General features: G+C 44.5%; 1 protein-coding gene across 1 annotated transcript in view; it reads right to left on the bottom strand.

The window, feature by feature from the left end:
- Window positions 1-1,813: 1,813 nt before the first annotated feature.
- Window positions 1,814-19,642, bottom strand: part of LOC132119151 (synapsin-2-like) — a 511,637-nt gene continuing 493,808 nt past the window's right edge. Inside the window, exons 8-13 of the mRNA XM_059528908.1 lie at window positions 19,406-19,480; window positions 18,216-18,318; window positions 8,547-8,690; window positions 7,033-7,099; window positions 3,487-4,126; window positions 1,814-2,758 (exon numbers count right to left, since the gene is read on the bottom strand). Coding sequence (XP_059384891.1) covers window positions 2,629-2,758; window positions 3,487-4,126; window positions 7,033-7,099; window positions 8,547-8,690; window positions 18,216-18,318; window positions 19,406-19,480 — 1,159 coding nt within the window. The 3' untranslated portion in view covers window positions 1,814-2,628. The remainder of the gene's footprint in view (window positions 2,759-3,486; window positions 4,127-7,032; window positions 7,100-8,546; window positions 8,691-18,215; window positions 18,319-19,405; window positions 19,481-19,642) is intronic.

Genomic DNA, 19,642 nt, shown 5'->3' with positions numbered 1-19,642 from the left:
ATATCATATTATTGTTATTTGCATGTACATTTGATGGCCAAAAATATTCTTATACATATACATTCTGTAAATGAAAGACACATAGTTCTAATGATCTGATCAAGCCTAAGGTAGTAGGGTCTAGTTAGGCAGCTCGGTGTGCTTTGAGACGCAGTCACTCTGTGTCTCCTCCCATCGGGAACACCTTTGGAGCGCGTGGAGCAATGCGGAAGAGCCAAAGAAATCTGTGCCGAAATAACTGCATGACGCCAAGTTTACTCCACCTACAACCGGTGAGATCACCAAAACTGCTTCAAGCGCTAAAACTAGTAATTAAGGCATTTAGCCAAATATCAGTTAGCATTTTATTGATAAGGAGAAATTCATACAGCCGGATGTAAAATAATAATGAATAATTCAATACGAACGGGTTTTATGTGGAATTGCACGAGGAAGTGCACCGCTGCTTTTAGCTGGCAAACAATGAACCCAAATCATATTCGTTTGTAATAACCATTACATCAGGTATTAAAGTATCTTCAGTCAACTTTTAATAGATTCAACGTGGGCAGTTTCTTTCACTTTCACTCTGTCTATAATTAAACCTTTCTGCCTCAGCTGCTAACTTTTAAATCCACTGTAATAGCTATAACAATTATTTGTAGTTACAGAATATTGTATAATTGTTTTACGTGATCACACGTTTAGATTAAGTGTGATAAAGATGGAGAGAGGCAGACAGGGTTGACGTAAAGGGAGTCTCTAACATTAATCATGTGACTGGACAAAACCTTCTAGAGAAAAAAGACAGTTGTCTTAAGACAGAGTGAAGTGACAGCTGTGTGTACATATTAGTGCCATTAGCAGGATTGCTAAGTATAAATAAAAAATAATAATTTAGTATATGTAAGTAATGGTTTAAGTAGTGATGAAAAAATGATTTGTGAAAAAAATGAAGTGCAATGTGAGTACTAGAAGACGCAAGGTTTTCTGTTCCTGAATTTGTAGCCCTGACTCTTCTGCAGTGTCCTCTGTCTTTATCAAAAAAAGGGAAGATTTGAGAAGGATTATAATTACAATCTGAAATAATCCCTTTTCACATCACATTTAAAATATTGTTGAAAGTTGAATTATAGTTTTGAAGACACGTGTGTTTTCCCTGTGTGAGGGGAATGTAGATTTGCTTCATTATCAGACATTATGTAGCCTTGTGTCAAATGAGTGCTAATGACCTTCAAGGTGTTCAGGGTCTACATTTTTCCCCACTCACTTTTTTTATAATAGTGTTAGTTTAGTTTACTGGACATTAACATTAGTCATGTACTGCCACCTTCTGGCAATTCATATTCTCTATGTTTCATGAATACAGCTGGTGGTGGTGGGTGGGGGGGGGTCATCATGAATTTTCTTCAAAGCATAAAAACCAAATGGCTGCAGAAAAGGTTACAAATACATGCATACTGGTACATGTTGCCACTCGATGCTTCAGCTCCCCGTTGAAAAAAACAGCATATGCTGGTTAGGTATGTTCTGAAGCATGGCTGCTGGTTTAAGATGGCCCTTAGCTGGTTTGGGCTGGTTTAAGCAGGTCATATGCTGGTCCTAAGCAGGTCCTGAGCAGGAGGTAGTTGTTTAGGTCCAGCACATGGCCATCTTAAACCAGCACATGACCAGTTTAGGACCGGCTCATGACCAGCTTAAACCAGCTAAGGACCATATTAAATCAGCAGCCATGGTTCAAAACATACCTAACCAGCATATGGTGTTTTTTCAACAGGGCTGAATGTAGACATGATGGGCAGACTGCAAATAGAGCACAGAGCACACTGGTATGTCAGTAGAATGATGTGCCACATGTTTATTGACACTTGTACAGAGAAAACAATTATCACCGGGTCATGCAAAGCAGTATCACTGCGCACAAAGAAAACACAACATGAACAGTGTGACGCCAGAATAAACATATATTCAAATTAAACTCCTGAGATGTTACACATACAGTACAATACAATATGCATAGAGACTATAAACATGGCACTCATGAATATCTTGACAGGTTGATAAGTGCTGAATGCAAGCTAATTCGCTAAAACACCAGGTGATCCAAAGAAATCCCACCACTGCACTGAAACCGACCAGTCCAAGCATTGATCACTGTAGGAAACTTGAATAGGAAAGTGCTTTTATAAAGATCCCGGGGTATTGTTGAACTAATGTCTTAGGGGCTAATGCTTACAACACACCAACTAGTTACACGCACACACTACAGGGGATAAACAAGGAAAACTAGTCACAAATATTTGTCTCTGGGTAAAGAAAACGCACTACTACGATACAGCTACAACATCGAGGGGTTACAGACGACTTCAGCATACTCCAGCCTCCTGTAAGTGATTGCTTAAGAGCTATCCCCTCCTCATAGAAATTCCAGTGTTTTTTGTGTGACTCACAGAGTGACTCAAAACATGTAAACACCAACATCTTGCGAGAACAATCACTGTACATCACTCTAACCTTCTTAACACTTGAATAATTACAGCAGAGTTGGGAGGAGGGGGTTAAATGTACACAGCTACATGGGATTAACCTCAGACCAGGATGAATTTCTGTCAAGTCGCTGGCCACCTTTTGGGCTGCGGGAGTTTGTCATTAGTCAGAGAACAGGCTTGCAAAAGACTTTCGCAAGTTTCGAATGGTCTCCGCCTTAGCTTCATCCTCGTTGCTGGAGCGGAAGGTCTCGCCAAAGGCATTGAAGGCGTTGGTCAAGGACTGGGATTTGCTGCAAAACAGTGAGCATAGTAGAAGGCAAATTAGATCATCCTTACAGTTATGCCTTCATTTCGTGAAATTTCAGTGATAATTAAGGAGTTGAAGGCAGAGGATCCCAATGCCACTCATGGAGATTTACCTTCCTGCAGATTTTGCATCTCTAAACCAGGCCAATCACAGGATTGGTTTTCGCTTGAAAAGCACAAGCAGGTAAAATAGAGCAGAGCTGAATCATGCAGGAAGGTAGGACTGCTTTCCAACTCACATACTGTCCGTCCTATATTTTATGCTATGTTTGGATTAGCAGGTCCCCAAACATAGCACATTGAAAATAGTGAGAATAGTGATTTGCATAGTTTTTTTCTTACTTCATATGTAAAAGTTATGGTTTACCAACACCAGCATAGTGCATACATATTTATAGGAAACAGTCAAAATGGGATTTAGCCCACTTCTCCAGGAGAGGCACCCCTAATGTAGGGCAGGGGTGTCCAATCCTGCTCTTGGAGCACCAACATCCTGCAGAGCTTAGCTCTAACCAGCTCCAACACACTTGTGTGGAATTTTCTAGTGACTCTGAAGACCTTGATTAGTTGGTTCAGGTGTGTTTAATTAGGGTCGGGGCCAAACTCTGCAGGATAGTGGCCCTCCAGGAATTGCAGAATGGTTTCTTGGACATGGACATGCCTTGCAGCGAATAATATCCAAACTCCGAAACAATAGTGAACAGATTCTTACTTCAACAGAGGATGAGTTGACCTCTGCTGGGGTGCAGGCTGTTCCTCTACAGGAGGCTGAGAATGGGTTTGTTTCATTGGGGTAGGTTGGGCCGGGGTCGGGGTGGGAGCAGGGGAAGGAGCTACTCTAACAGGGGCTGAGAGTGCCTCAGATGGAGCAGTAGTCTGATCTTGGGGTTCAGGTTTGACTTGCTCTCTGAGCACTGGTTTAGGCTGGAGCTGAGGTTTAGCTGGTGATGGGGGTTTAATGGGAACTTTGGCTGGGGAAAGCTCTTGAGCAAGGACCAGATCTGGCTGGGTTTGACCAGGATTCTGATCTCTGTCTCCCAGTTGAGCTTTTGGTTGGGCCTTGGTGGGAGGTGGGGTCTGAGGTTTGGGTTGGATCTGAGGCTTGGAGTTCCTCCGAACTGGAGGCACAGGCTTTGGGGGAAGTGGTTTGGGAGGTTGGGGTTTTGGAGGCAGTTCCTTTGGTTTTCCAGGAGTGGGTTCAGGTGCGGCTTGAGCCTGGGGTTTGGGCTGCTGCATGGTGGGTGGTAGAGTTGGGGTAGGGCCTGCTTTGGGCACAGGCTCCTGGGCAGGGACTGGCTCAGGTGTAGGTTCTTGACTCATAGGTTGTGGTTCTTGGGGTTTCACTGCCCCCCCTAGGTTTAGTACAAAAGAGAGTCATCATATTATAACATTTTAACACGTTGAAGCTTGCAAGAAGGTTTTAAATCCAGCACCGGAAACTTTGCATGATTTAAGATTTTAAAAAAATGAAGGCGCCCCCCAAGACTGGCCAAAGTAACTATACAAAAGGGAAATGTCCAAGATAAGGATAGTCATGTCTACACAGCAAAAATAAATGGTTTTTACTTCAAACATGCATAATGAAATAGATGGGACATTTAGCTTGCAGCAGTATCATAGGTGTGGATGTGAAGAGTAATAGCTGCAGGTTCACAACAACAGATCATGCATACAAACAAACCCAGACCCAGAGGATGCATGCACCTTCTTTAAAACAAAGGCTGCATTTCTTATAGTTTTCACCCCTAGCCTTAATGGGGATGTTTTGCTTTGCATTGTTTTAGGTATACTTTGTTGTATGTTTTATACAATATCAGAAGTGATCTTTATAGATAAACATAAGAAACAACTTGGATACATGCAGGAGCAGGTAAAATGGGGGAAGTTCTTTGTTCTCTTGACTATTAGAGATAATTATATAATGATCTAGTTAGTGAGGTGTGTCTCGTGGTTTTGCTTTTTTGTTCAAAAATACTTGATTATGTTTCCTGATATCTCACTATAACTGAACATACAGTGGGCTTGACTCTTTAGCAAGTTTACAAAGACACCAAGAAGAATCTCATGGACGGGTATTCCATTTGAAATGAGGCTAACAAAAATATAATTCAGTAACAAAGAACAGTAAGTCTGGAAAACGGGAGCTTTATTACTTTGGACATGAGGGGGAAAGACTAGATCTATATCAGACAATAATCACAGGTGAAACCCAAGTACTGGATTTAAAGAGGCAGTGACACCAGCAAAGCCTAATCAAGTCAATGGGAATGAAGTCAGACCACATCAGCATATAGCGATGGAGATCTGATTGTTCACAAGGGTACATGAGTACATACATTGATTTCTTTAGTTATAATATTCACACAAAAATATTTAAGATTTTTCCACTCTTTGGTAATCCATGCAAATATACTTAAGTAAACATTTCCCATGCAATATAAGGACATATTTTAAACTCTGATCATAGATAACTCTTGCGCATTATAGATACCATCTTGCATGTTGATAAAACATTAGATGATAAAAACATCAATATACAGAACAAGCACTACACTGATAACACCTCAGATATCCCTCTTATACATATTCAGTCTTGTCCAAGAATACTAAGAATCACATCAACTGGAAAAGCTCATTGTTTGTAAAATATTGCATTAGTAAATGTGAAGGCCAGAACTGTATCACTATATTAATTTATTTGATTGAAGGTCTTTGCATAAAAAACAGTGACTCCACTGAATGGCTAAAAAGCGGTACTTCTAAAAGACCTCTTAGGGATGCTATAAAAATGCATTGCATTAATGACGCACATAGTTTTACAACAATCATAACAAAGATTATTGTAAGGTATCTCTTAAAATTTGGGTGAACATCACAAAAACATGTCTAGGTCATATTTCACGGCAAAATAAAAAGAAACCAAACATATATTCAACAAAAATTAAATTTTCATTACTGCAGTGAATCCAGACTTCTTCTTTTTTCTTTTTGGTATTTCCTTGTTATTTTTGTGGTGATTCTCTTTAGATAACTGTTTAGTGTATACTATATGTGTGTTTTTCATTTAAAAAGTGAGAAATAATAGGAAGTACAGCAAATATGCTATGATATATTCTTCCCCACTTAATCTTCATGAAAATAATGCAAAAAAATTGCACTGCAAAAATCCTAAATGGCTTTATTTTCATTATGCAAAATAAAAGTTATTTTATATTCTTTTGATTTTGGAGTGATAAATTAACATGAGACATTCTTGACAGGTTTCTTGTGATTTACTCAGTTGACTATTCCACTACAGTAAGTTTGTATTGCTCAGAAGGATATGTGACAGTCAAGAGGTCATGGGAGGAAGGACTCATCTGCTAAATCTAGCCTCCTATTCTGAAACGTTCATTCAGACTGATCCTAGAATTGACTGACTTAAGTTTGAAATGTAATGGCCATTCAGTTTTATGTAAATCCTTTGGATTTCTTTGGCTCCTTATGGTTATCTGTAACAGTTCAACAGGTTGAAAGAAAATCTTGAGAAAACAAATGTTTAAGACAGCTTCAAACAATTCCAAAAGAACCACCTTTTCAACACCAAAAATCATGCTGGAAATAGTAAAAACACACATCTTATTTTTTGAAAACAGAAAAGTTATTGAATACACATGTTGTGTATTCAGCATGTAAACACGTGGACTTACAACAGCAAGCTTGCTTGCACAGCACTCATGCAAAACCAAAAACACTACATTAAAAAAAAGCACGTCGCACAAACACACACAGTTGTTACAGCACACATCCGAAAGCTAAGAAATCTCAGCTAGATGATTAGAAACTACCCTTACTGAAATAAGTTCGAGTTGTACAAAAGGTCACCAGTCTTTCATATTACATACTGACCACATGAGACACCACAGCACTGGACTTTGCATAGGCACAGTTAGAACTGTTCTTTAGCTGGCAGCGACAACCCTGGAAACCACACGACTTACAAGGAAACGAATGCAGCCATCAGAAGCAGATAGGGACAGAAATGTGAACAGTACAGAAAAACACTTCATGGGGCAAACGGCACAGATTCTGAAGAGCACGAGCTCCAAACTACTGCATCTGGCACTATCCTAACCTCAACCAGCACCAGTGAACTGAGCTTTTGCTTTATTGTGGGCTGAACCGTGTATCTGGAATTGTGGCAGTAGAAATCATTTTGTCTGCACTTGTTTTGGTCCGACTGCAACTCCGTTACAGTCGAGAATGTACTGTAAACAACCTTGTGGAGGGGGCCGCTGGCCGAGGGTCTTGTTGGGGTCAGTCAGGCTTTCTTTTAAGGCAGCACTCTGTAGACACACACACAAACAAACACACTCAAATGGTTTTCAGTTTTAGCGCATTTCTATTGATTCCACACCAGGGGGCAACACTAGACAGAAAGAGGAAAAAGGGACACAGAAACAATGCTTTGCTCATTTAAAGGGACAGTTCACCCCCCAAAAATACAATTCTGTCATTATCTACTTATGCTCATGTTGTCCCAAACCTTTATGATTTTCAAAAGAAGATCTCAGTGTTTCATTTGTTTGTCATGAACATGTCATGTAATTTATGTCCATTTTGTTTTGGACCCAACTTACTTTTATTGTAGGCAGTGTTGGGTATAGTTATTTTGGAAAGTAGTTAGTTAGGTTACAACGTTACCATCAATTAAAAGTAATCATTTATGATACAGCGTTACCTATTCATAAAAGTAACGCGTTAGAGTACTCATGCGTTACCATCAATTAAAAGTAATCATTTATGATACAGCGTTACCTATTCATAAAAGTAACGCGTTAGAGTACTCATGCGTTACCAAAAATTAAAAGCCGTTTGCAGTGGCTCACACATGACAGACACAGCCCCCGGCCCCTTTAAATGCACCTAGAAGTCGTGAGTCCCGACAATGAATAACGTCAGTCATCCGACTAAATTAACACTGCAGGATAACAATAACAGGAAAGACAGTCAGCAATAGGCTATTCCACATGGCGTTTTATTTATTTATTATCACAGAGCATGTTTGTTAAAATCCTGTTTAGTGCAATTTTCTGCAATGTGTTTACTGCCATTTAATTGGTGCCCCAAACAGTTCTTGTGTGTTAATGTTGCAGTGGATCTGAGGATATACTGTACACTGTGTTCTAAATTATTATCTTAGTGACATATCAGAAAGATTTCAGGAAATAGACATTCAAATTGTAGTTCTTCTAAGAAAGTGTAAGGGTTTCTCTTTGTGAGCTTTAGATGGGGTGGATGCACAATGTGGAGATACACCTGTCTGCTGCTCAACAGTGGCTATTTTTATAACTGCCCTTTTCATTTGTTTGACAAATAATAAGCCTTTATCTGACAGGGATCTAAATCACTCGCACATCTTTTGACAGTTTGAAAATTTCCATCAGTTTGCGCAAAATATTATTTTGCAAGACATTGCACGGTTACATGCTTTTCATCTCCAGACAGATCTTTCTTCCTCCCCATGATTGCATTAAAACAGTGACTTGGTTAATCATTTGGACCAACCTCTTTTAGCAGGCTTTCCATTTACCCCAAGAAGACCAGGCAAACTATTTAACAAACCTGTCTGAGACTATCTAAAAAGATATGAGAAATAAATCAAACTAACACTTTCTTAGAAAAACTACAATATGAATGTTTATTTTACGGTCACTTAATTGGATATAATTTGGAACACAGTGCATGTTCTGTTAGAGTGTTACGGTCCAGTAACATCGGAGTTTGAAGTACTTGTGCAGGTTGTACAGTGGTTGGAGGTCCTTGTGGGGATCGAGCTGCTGATTCCTGGTTCATCTTTGCCAGGACGATGGCAGCGATCAGCTGCCGGTCCTCCAGCTGGTGATCTCCGATCAGCTGCATCGATGAGCCCATCACCTACAGCCAAACACATACAACAGCATTAATACAGGAAGACCTGTCTCTCAACATCCAGCAGGTGCAGCGTAGTGGAACTGAACATAAAATCATTGGCATGTCATACTAAGACTCTTATAATGAAACAAAACATTTCAACAGCAACACGTTGTACAGAGAGAAATCTATGCTTTGACCATGATAGTTCATCATCTGACATTGTCATACATGAATCCATTCACCATAGACAAATATCGCTAAGCTAAAGGAAGAATGATGTCGGTTTTGGAGATTTTTTTAACCTTATCAAAATTAATGTACTGAAAGCACTGAAAATGAAGCATGTTTCTGTGAGATCAAGAAATATCTCATTATTGTCAATGTCCGCTCCCAAAGAGCCAAAGACTGCAACCTGTTCAACAGTCCTGAGCATCACTACATCTGATTTAGACGAGACCGTTTGGGTTCAATTTGTAACATTTATTATAGTGTGCAGTGGAAGCGGTACAATTTCTTTGTATGTGGAAGAGTGTTACAGTAAGGGGTGTGTGCTAACGTAGGAATAAAGCACTCGAGGAGGGTCTTGATCAAATGAGGAGTTTACTAAACATCGAAGGAGATAACAGACAATATACAACACATTAACATCGTTAGGTTAGGTTAACTTTCAATAATCACGGACGAGGAAAAACTGAACAGACAGGGTATTTGAGCACACAGGAGGTAATGAGGGAACTGGAGACAGGTGGGGATCAATCAATTAACTAAACAAGAAAAGGAAAAAGACCAAATAAGGAAACAGACAGTCCATGAACGTAACAGTTCGCCCCCTCCCGGAATGGTGCGTCCTCACACCGCAAGAGGAATACCAGCGGAGGGAGGGTGGGGGTTTTGGAGGCGGGTGTGGGGCAGGCAAGGGGCAGGCAAAGAGGGAACAAGGAGCTAGGAACCAGGGCGGAGTGGATGGAGGGAGGAGCCAGAGAGGAGCCCGGAGCAGGAGGAGCCAGATGGTCCTCCATAGACCAGCCAGGATGGAGATCCACGGTGGAGTCGACGGCGGGAGGAACCATGGTGGAGAAGGGGCCGACGACACCAGGGGGCCGACAGACGGAGACTGCACCGGTGGGTGAGGAGCCCAAGATGGAGCAGCGCAGCCGCAGAGCCAGGGTGAAGCCTAGGTGGAGCTGCGGGACTGACTGGCACCAGCAGAGATGAGTTCGAGGAACTGGCTGGTCTAGGAGGAGATGAGAGAGAAAGGATGGGAGGAAACACAGGATCAGGGCTGGACAGGGCCAGCAGAGAGACAGGAGGTACGGAGCTGGATTGAACCAGCGGAAGTGGAGCAGGGGAACTGGCAGGTCTAGGAGGAGGTGGGAGAGGGAGGCTGGGAGGGAATACAGGAGATTCAGCGCTGGGTGGAACCAGCGGAGACACAGAAAACTCAGGGCTGGGCGGAACCAGCGGAAATGGAGCTGAGGAACTGACTGGAGGAGGTGGGAGTGGGAGACTGAGAGGGTATACAGGGGGATCAGGGCTGGGTGGAACCAGCGGAGAAACAGAAAATTCAGGAATTACCTCCATAGACCGGTCCATAAGGTCTAGGGCTGCAACTAACGATTATTTTGATAATCGATTAACCTGTTGATTATTTTTACGATTAATCGATTAATCGGTTTATGTACTTATATTTTAGTTTTTTCCATTTTTTCCCCAAGTAAATTATTATTAAATGGTCTTTATCATTCAGCATAGATTTAAGAGATTGTAACCATTTTGCACTGTCATATCCTCATCAAAAATATACCTGGAGTTGTTTTATTGTGTTAGTAATCCTTTGTCGAACTCTTCTGCAATCAGAACACTGACCCATACTCTAGCAAATTTCACAAGGAGATTTCAAATAATGTTTTCACCATGGCAGTCCTTAGAGCTCCTAAAGTACTTTAACATCCTGAACAAAGCTTATTAAGGAATCTTTCAGAACATATTTTCACGAAGAATAAGGATAAAACAGAATAAAATTGCAGTGCATTGTATTTTATTATTTACTGGGAAACAGCTTTATAGCTTTTGCTGTGAAATTGTAAACAATCCTTCAAAAAAAGTGTCAATGGCATGAAACCTGAATGGAACTCACAATTTAAAGTAAAATCCATCAGAAGGTTGTCCAGAAAAAAATAGGACACACACAAAAAACCTGCTGTGTGAAAAAGAGCAGTGAATACTTAGAAAATAAGTGCATTTCAAATATCTACATTTACCTCTCTCATTCAGTCATAATTAGGCTGCACGACTGATTTTTGAACTGGTAAACGACAAACTGATCACAGAACATGTTTGTAAAGCTTTAAATGTTAACTGTTAAAAAGCAATGTTATCGGCTTTTACGACTAAACATTTGCAAACAACATTGTACTGGAGAATCTGCACAAATGAAAGTCTTAGGGGCCGTTCACAAATCGCGCCTAAAAACGCGTGGAAAACGCTAGGCGCACCGCTTTCTCCTTCTTTCCAAAGCGCTCGCGCAGAAGCGCCCCTGAAGCGTCTGCCTTTGCTAAGCAACCATGACGTGCTCTCTCCTTGAAGACGCGGAAATTTCAGCAAAGGATAAATGGATTTGCAGCTCAAATAAATCGCTTGCAGTAGCTCTGCTACTAAATTTATTTCAAAATGGAAATCCATATACAACTATGATCAGCTGTTCCTTTCATCTTGACTGAGCTTTTAACGTTGTTACGGGAAAGGATGAAGCTGATTGGTTAGTTCTTGTCACATGACCCGCGGTGCGGTTGCGGCATTCTGAAAAGTTTAAATGTTTTTAACTCGATGCGGTGCGGTGTTGGAAATAACGAACTTGAGCGCGCAAAAGACGCGATATGTGAACGTCCCCTTAAACAGTGCAGTAGTGCAGAGATTACAGGTTACTCTTCTTTTTTAAAGGCTCAATGTAAAGTACTCCCACATCACGCTGAATGCTGCAGACATAGACATCATATGATGTCTATGGCTGCAGAGACGCTGCTCGGGAAGCACGTAACAAAACAAGGCCAGCTATTGGCTATTCGCTACTTCTCCTGTTGTACTGGCTGAGTAAAACCTCCGGTGGCTCATTACTGCCACACTTTGGTCACCGCAGATTTGAAATATGCACGAAATGAGCCGCTTACGGCAAATAAAAGTTATTTAGCAACGAATCGATGACTAAATTAGTTGACAACTATTTTAATAATCAATTTTAATCGATTCGTTGTTTCAGCTCTAATAAGGTCCATAAATTGCTCCATATCATTTCCAGAGACCGAAAACAGCTCACCCTCAGTCGCAGAAGTGTGGGCAGGGCTTTCCTCCACACCCTCGATATCCACTAAAACTCCCACTACGCATGGTGTTGCTGGCTGGTCACCTGGTCAGTCGCACTCTCGAGGTCCTGCTCCCTGTAGGTGAAAGGCTCGGGCTCGGCGGCTGCGGTGGGCTCTGGCTCTGTCCTGCGTGATGGCGGCTGGCTGGTCTCTGGGTCGGGAGTGGGGCTGGAGATATCCTCTTCGGCTGTGCAGATGGTCCATGAAGATCCATTTTTCTCCAGCACCCACTCCACGAAAGCGGCGAAATCCTCTTGGGGACCGTTCGCTGGTAGGCGTGCCTAACACTGCTCGCTCAGGCCGGTGTAGTAGAAATTTGAGAGGGAGCGGTCAGGGAAGTGGGTAAGGCACGCCAGATCTAGAAAGTCCCTGGTATGGTCCTCCAGCGAACGGTCAAGTTGCTCCAGGCATAGGAGTTGGACTGGTGGAATCGCCATACCGGGAGAGGGAGGAAAACAAAAAGCAAAAAGAAAGAAAAAAACGCAGCTAACTAAACTGTTTTGGTCCGTGATTCTGTTACAGTAAGGGGTGTGTGCTAACGTAGGAATAAAGCACTCGAGGAGGGTCTTGATCAAATGAGGAGTTTGCTGAACATCGAAGGAGATAACAAACAATATACAACACATTAACATCGTTGGGTTAGGTTAACTTTCAATAATCATGGACGAGGAAAAACTGAACAGACAGGGTATTTGAGCACACAGGAGGTAATGAGGGAACTGGAGACAGGTGGGGATCAATCAATTAACTAAACAAGAAAAGGAAAAAGACCAAATAAGGAAATAGACAGTCCATGAACGTAACAGTTCGCCCCCTCCCGGAATGGTGCGTCCTCACACCGCAAGAGGAATACCAGCGGAGGGAGGGTGGGGGTTTTGGAGGCGGGTGTGGGGCAGGCAAGGGGCAGGCAAAGAGGGAACAAGGAGCTAGGAACCAGGGCGGAGTGGATGGAGGGAGGAGCCAGAGAGGAGCCCGGAGCAGGAGGAGCCAGATGGTCCTCCAGAGACCAGCCAGGATGGAGATCCACGGTGGAGTCGACGGCGGAAGGAACCATGGTGGAGAAGGGGCCGAAGACACCAGGGGGCCGACAGACGGAGACTGCACCGGTGGGTGAGGAGCCCAAGATGGAGCAGCGCAGCCGCAGAGCCAGGGTGAAGCCGAGGATCCGGAGGGCCTAGGTGGAGCGGAAGGCTCAGGCGACCAAGGCTGAGGCGGGGCCCTGGAAGACCACTGCAGAGCCGGAGTGACTGAGGATGGAGGTGGAACCAGAGGGAAGGAGGAGCCTGACAGAGCCGGAGGGATGGAGGGACGAGGTGAAGCCAGAGGAATGGAGTCCCGAGGTGGCGAATGGTCGATGACTGACCAAGGTGGAGCCGGAGGGACGAGGGAGCCCGGTGGAGCAGGTGGGATGCCAGGCCACGGTGGAGACGAGGGAGCTAAGAGCCAAGGCGGAGCCGCTGGGTCGAAGGACCGAGGAGGAGTCCAGGGCTCGGAGGCTGGAGGCGGAGACAGGGATTTCTCACGCCAAGGCGGAGCTGGAGACTGGCAGTCCAGTGGCGAACCATCGCGCCCAGATGGCGCGGACTGAGGGTGAGCTGCGGGACTGACTGGCACCAGCAGAGATGAGTTCGAGGAACTGGCTGGTCTAGGAGGAGATGAGAGAGAAAGGATGGGAGGAAACACAGGATCAGGGCTGGACAGGGCCAGCAGAGAGACAGGAGGTACGGAGCTGGATTGAACCAGTGGAAGTGGAGCAGGGGAACTGGCAGGTCTAGGAGGAGGTGGGAGAGGGAGGCTGGGAGGGAATACAGGAGATTCAGCGCCGGGCGGAACCAGCGGAGACACAGAAAACTCAGGGCTGGGCGGAACCAGCGGAGACACAGAAAACTCAGGGCTGGGCGGAACCAGCGGAGAAACAGAAAACTCAGGGCTGGCCGGAACCAGCGGAAATGGAGCTGAGGAACTGACTGGAGGAGGTGGGAGTGGGAGACTGAGAGGGTATACAGGGGGATCAGGGCTGGGTGGAACCAGCGGAGAAACAGAAAATTCAGGAATTACCTCCATAGACCGGTCCATAAGGTCCATAAATTGCTCCATATCATTTCCAGAGACCGAAAACAGCTCACCCTCAGTCGCAGAAGTGTGGGCAGGGCTTTCCTCCACGCCCTCGATCTCCACTAAAACTCCCACTACTCATGGTGTTGCTGGCTGGTCACCTGGTCAGTTGCACTCTCGAGGTCCTGCTCCCTGTAGGTGAAAGGCTCGGGCTCTGCGGCTGCGGTGGGCTCTGGCTCTGTCCTGCGTGATGGCGGCTGGCTGGTCTCTGGGTCGGGAGTGGGGCTGGAGATATCCTCTTCGGCTGTGCAGATGGTCCATGAAGATCCATTTTTCTCCAGCACCCACTCCACGAAAGCGGCGAAATCCTCTTGGGGACCGTTCGCTGGTAGGCGTGCCTAACACTGCTCGCTCAGGCCGGTGTAGTAGAAATTTGAGAGGGAGCGGTCAGGGAAGTGGGTAAGGCACGCCAGATCTAGAAAGTCCCTGGTATGGTCCTCCAGCGAACGGTCAAGTTGCTCCAGGCATAGGAGTTGGACTGGTGGAATCGCCATACCGGGAGAGGGAGGAAAACAAAAACCAAAAAGAAAGAAAAAAACGCAGCTAACTAAACTGTTTTGGTCCGTGATTCTGTTACAGTAAGGGGTGTGTGCTAACGTAGGAATAAAGCACTCGAGGAGGGTCTTGATCAAATGAGGAGTTTGCTGAACATCGAAGGAGATAACAAACAATATACAACACATTAACATCGTTGGGTTAGGTTAACTTTCAATAATCATGGACGAGGAAAAACTGAACAGACAGGGTATTTGAGCACACAGGAGGTAATGAGGGAACTGGAGACAGGTGGGGATCAATCAATTAACTAAACAAGAAAAGGAAAAAGACCAAATAAGGAAATAGACAGTCCATGAACGTAACAGTTCGCCCCCTCCCGGAATGGTGCGTCCTCACACCGCAAGAGGAATACCAGCGGAGGGAGGGTGGGGGTTTTGGAGGCGGGTGTGGGGCAGGCAAGGGGCAGGCAAAGAGGGAACAAGGAGCTAGGAACCAGGGCGGAGTGGATGGAGGGAGGAGCCAGAGAGGAGCCCGGAGCAGGAGGAGCCAGATGGTCCTCCAGAGACCAGCCAGGATGGAGATCCACGGTGGAGTCGACGGCGGAAGGAACCATGGTGGAGAAGGGGCCGAAGACACCAGGGGGCCGACAGACGGAGACTGCACCGGTGGGTGAGGAGCCCAAGATGGAGCAGCGCAGCCGCAGAGCCAGGGTGAAGCCGAGGATCCGGAGGGCCTAGGTGGAGCAGAAGGCTCAGGCGACCAAGGCTGAGGCGGGGCCCTGGAAGACCACTGCAGAGCCGGAGTGACTGAGGATGGAGGTGGAACCAGAGGGAAGGAGGAGCCTGACAGAGCCGGAGGGATGGAGGGACGAGGTGAAGCCAGAGGAATGGAGTCCCGAGGTGGCGAATGGTCGATGACTGACCAAGGTGGAGCCGGAGGGACGAGGGAGCCCGGTGGAGCAGGTGGGATGCCAGGCCACGGTGGAGACGAGGGAGCTAAGAGCCAAGGCGGAGCCGCTGGGTCGAAGGACCGAGGAGGAGTCCAGGGCTCGGAGGCTGGAGGCGGAGACAGGGATTTCTCACGCCAAGGCGGAGCTGGAGACTGGCAGTCCAGTGGCGAACCATCGCGCCCAGATGGCGCGGACTGAGGGTGAGCTGCGGGACTGACTGGCACCAGCAGAGATGAGTTCGAGGAACTGGCTGGTCTAGGAGGAGATGAGAGAGAAAGGATGGGAGGAAACACAGGATCAGGGCTGGACAGGGCCAGCAGAGAGACAGGAGGTACGGAGCTGGATTGAACCAGTGGAAGTGGAGCAGGGGAACTGGCAGGTCTAGGAGGAGGTGGGAGAGGGAGGCTGGGAGGGAATACAGGAGATTCAGCGCCGGGCGGAACCAGCGGAGACACAGAAAACTCAGGGCTGGGCGGAACCAGCGGAGACACAGAAAACTCAGGGCTGGGCGGAACCAGCGGAGAAACAGAAAACTCAGGGCTGGCCGGAACCAGCGGAAATGGAGCTGAGGAACTGACTGGAGGAGGTGGGAGTGGGAGACTGAGAGGGTATACAGGGGGATCAGGGCTGGGTGGAACCAGCGGAGAAACAGAAAATTCAGGAATTACCTCCATAGACCGGTCCATAAGGTCCATAAATTGCTCCATATCATTTCCAGAGACCGAAAACAGCTCACCCTCAGTCGCAGAAGTGTGGGCAGGGCTTTCCTCCACGCCCTCGATCTCCACTAAAACTCCCACTACTCATGGTGTTGCTGGCTGGTCACCTGGTCAGTTGCACTCTCGAGGTCCTGCTCCCTGTAGGTGAAAGGCTCGGGCTCTGCGGCTGCGGTGGGCTCTGGCTCTGTCCTGCGTGATGGCGGCTGGCTGGTCTCTGGGTCGGGAGTGGGGCTGGAGATATCCTCTTCGGCTGTGCAGATGGTCCATGAAGATCCATTTTTCTCCAGCACCCACTCCACGAAAGCGGCGAAATCCTCTTGGGGACCGTTCGCTGGTAGGCGTACCTAACACTGCTCGCTCAGGCCGGTGTAGTAGAAATTTGAGAGGGAGCGGTCAGGGAAGTGGGTAAGGCACGCCAGATCTAGAAAGTCCCTGGTATGGTCCTCCAGCGAACGGTCAAGTTGCTCCAGGCATAGGAGTTGGACTGCTGGAATCACCATACCGGGAGAGGGAGGAAAACAAAAACCAAAAAGAAAGAAAAAAAACGCAGCTAACTAAACTGTTTTGGTCCGTGATTCTGTTACAGTAAGGGGTGTGTGCTAACGTAGGAATAAAGCGCTCGAGGAGGGTCTTGATCAAATGAGGAGTACTGAACATCGAAGGAGATAACAGACAATATACAACACATTAACATCGTTAGGTTAGGATAGGTTAACTTACAAAAATCACGGACGAGGAAGAACTGAACAGACAGGGTATTTGAGCACACAGGAGGTAATGAGGGAACTGGAGACAGGTGGGGATCAATCAATTAACTAAACAAGAACAGGAAAAAGACCAAATAAGGAAACAGACAGTCCATGAACTTAACAAAGAGAGACAGATTTCAGTTATTCTGTGATAACTGTTCTCATTCAAAAAAACTGAACACACCCAATAAAAAAAGCTGTGTCAAGGAGTGTTAGGACACAGCATTGACGTTAGAGAAGCCGTTGGCTCTTATGTGTCATGTGGCTGATTGTGACATGCTGAAGGTGAGAATTCATCTTTTCAGTGAGAAAAGGGAAGATGCCCAGCACATCAAACATTGACTTTGTTCCTCACACAAAGTTACCGTATGGCTTCAGAAGACATCCCATTTTTGGTGCTAAAAACGTTATTTGCTACAAAGAAATTATTGTAACTTTTAGAGGTTTAGGTGGACTCCGGTGCTCAAAAATAGCTGGCTAAAAGTGTAATGTAATTAAAAGTATTCTCTCTAAATCTATCTGGCTGTTATGTGTTATATTGTTTAAAATGGATTTGTATTATAAGGCTTGGAAGTTCAAACTCTCATATTGACAGTACAAGTAACAAATCCAATTTATTTTTAGGCATAACAAAACAAATTACGGTTAAATCATTGTGAGCTGGCATCACAATAGTGACGCCTGTGGCTTAACAGAGTAGTGCACAATATTTATGACATTTCTATTAATTGTTTCACGTATTTGGCTAAATTTGGTCTTTAATGCTGAATATAAAGTGAATTACCTGGACATGTGTGGATATTAGCAGGACATTAAAAACTAGGAGCGTCTTTAAAATGTAAACATATGAGTTTTGCTTTTGCATGAGGAAAGATGAGCTTCCCAAGAATGATTACAATGTCTGACTCACATACCTAACAAATTTGGGATCTGGCAAGTTTTTCTTAGTTTTCTGCCAAACCCTCAATAAAGAATGAACCATTTGTCTGTGTCCTGGCACAGTACACAGTCACTGCGGTCAGCGCCTCCTCTCATGACTATAATCTTCTGTCTCTCCGCCCGGTGTTGATCTTCAGCTATCAGCTCACATGCAATAATATAGAGGTCAGGTGGCTTATGTAATGCTTGTATCAATGCTTGCAACACTGTGCTCTCACCTCAGTGATATAGTCCTTTCCATCCTTTCCATGTATGGCTTTAACAGCACAGATGTCTAGACCTCCAAAGACATCTGCACAGGCGTCCACCCACAGCTTATATCTGCAGGACAGAAGAGCACCTCACTAATGAGCTTTCACTTTCCCAATTTCTGGTCACTTCTCAAAGACATGTGTTGAACTATTATCAAATTAACTCCCTGTTGAACATCCTGATCTACTTCAGTGTTATTTTTACAGAATTGACAATACTATTCATTGGGTTTCCTTTCTGCTACTGGATGTTGCATTTTACATCACATTTAAGAATTAAACTCATCTTTTGGTTCTATTGCACTGTTCAGTATGGCAGTCGTCTTGGACTTTATAGAAATGCATTATTTGCACTATTATTTTTTTACCCAGCTGGTCATGTGATCTCTCCATGACTTTATGGTTTATGAAATTTGGATCAGCATATACATTATATGAGTTAATTAATTATTAACACACATAATATAGATGCTGACAGATAATTTTGATTAATTTAATCAGCAACTACGATGTACAGTATTTGCAATGTACACCTGCACATTCATTGTTCAAACCATGTTGGTTCAACAGCATAGGACTGCTGTTAATGACCGTGTGGTGGAGTAATAACTTCTGTTGGACTGCTTCATTATTTTTTTTTCTCCACTGTTTTTCTCTATTTCCAGATCCTTCAATCAAGGGCCTTCCTAGTCATTAGTCTCATAAAAGATGCTTTCATTCTTTTCAAACTAAAATATGAAGAATACAAAATGTTCTGCCTTTTTTTTTAAAACTTATGTTTTCCTGCTAAACTGCTTTTTTCACATACATCTTAGCAGCTCTGAGTGATTACGGAGTTCGACTTTTTCATCATAAATTTAGCATCTTTATCTCTAATACACAAGCATATTCCTGAACAAAATCAGGTGACGCCTTGCCAATAAGACACTTGGCTCTTTTTAATGACATTTTATGACCTATCTGCTGTCATGATGCAATTTTTACTAGGACCATTTTTAAACGATCTGTGAAAAGTTTACTAAAGCAGTGCAATAGCATAAAGATGTCACCAAAGGTAGCATACTGTACATGGACTTAAAGACGCAGACCTCATAGAGTCTGTAAAAGCCTCAGTATGTTTGTACCGATACAGTTAATCAAAAGTGTTTCTTACTCACTTGTCAGTCATGGCCACTTGCTCCAGCATGGCAGAGCCAGTGTTTGATTTCCAGTTGCCAGATATGGATGTTCTCCTGTGAATTAAAATCAATTATCATTTCATTCACACATATCACATTCGGTCCACACAATGATTTCCTCAATCATTATCAAAGGAATACTTCACTAAAAAAGTAATTTTCTATTACATGAAATCAGAAGATGTATCGATGGAGATAAAGAGAGTCCGTGAGGTT

The sequence above is a fragment of the Carassius carassius genome, chromosome 38, assembly GCF_963082965.1.
Source record: "Carassius carassius chromosome 38, fCarCar2.1, whole genome shotgun sequence".
NCBI classification, from domain to species: Eukaryota; Metazoa; Chordata; class Actinopteri; order Cypriniformes; family Cyprinidae; genus Carassius; species Carassius carassius.
Note: the sequence above shows the minus strand (reverse complement) of the source record. Positions and strands in the feature narration are given on the sequence as shown.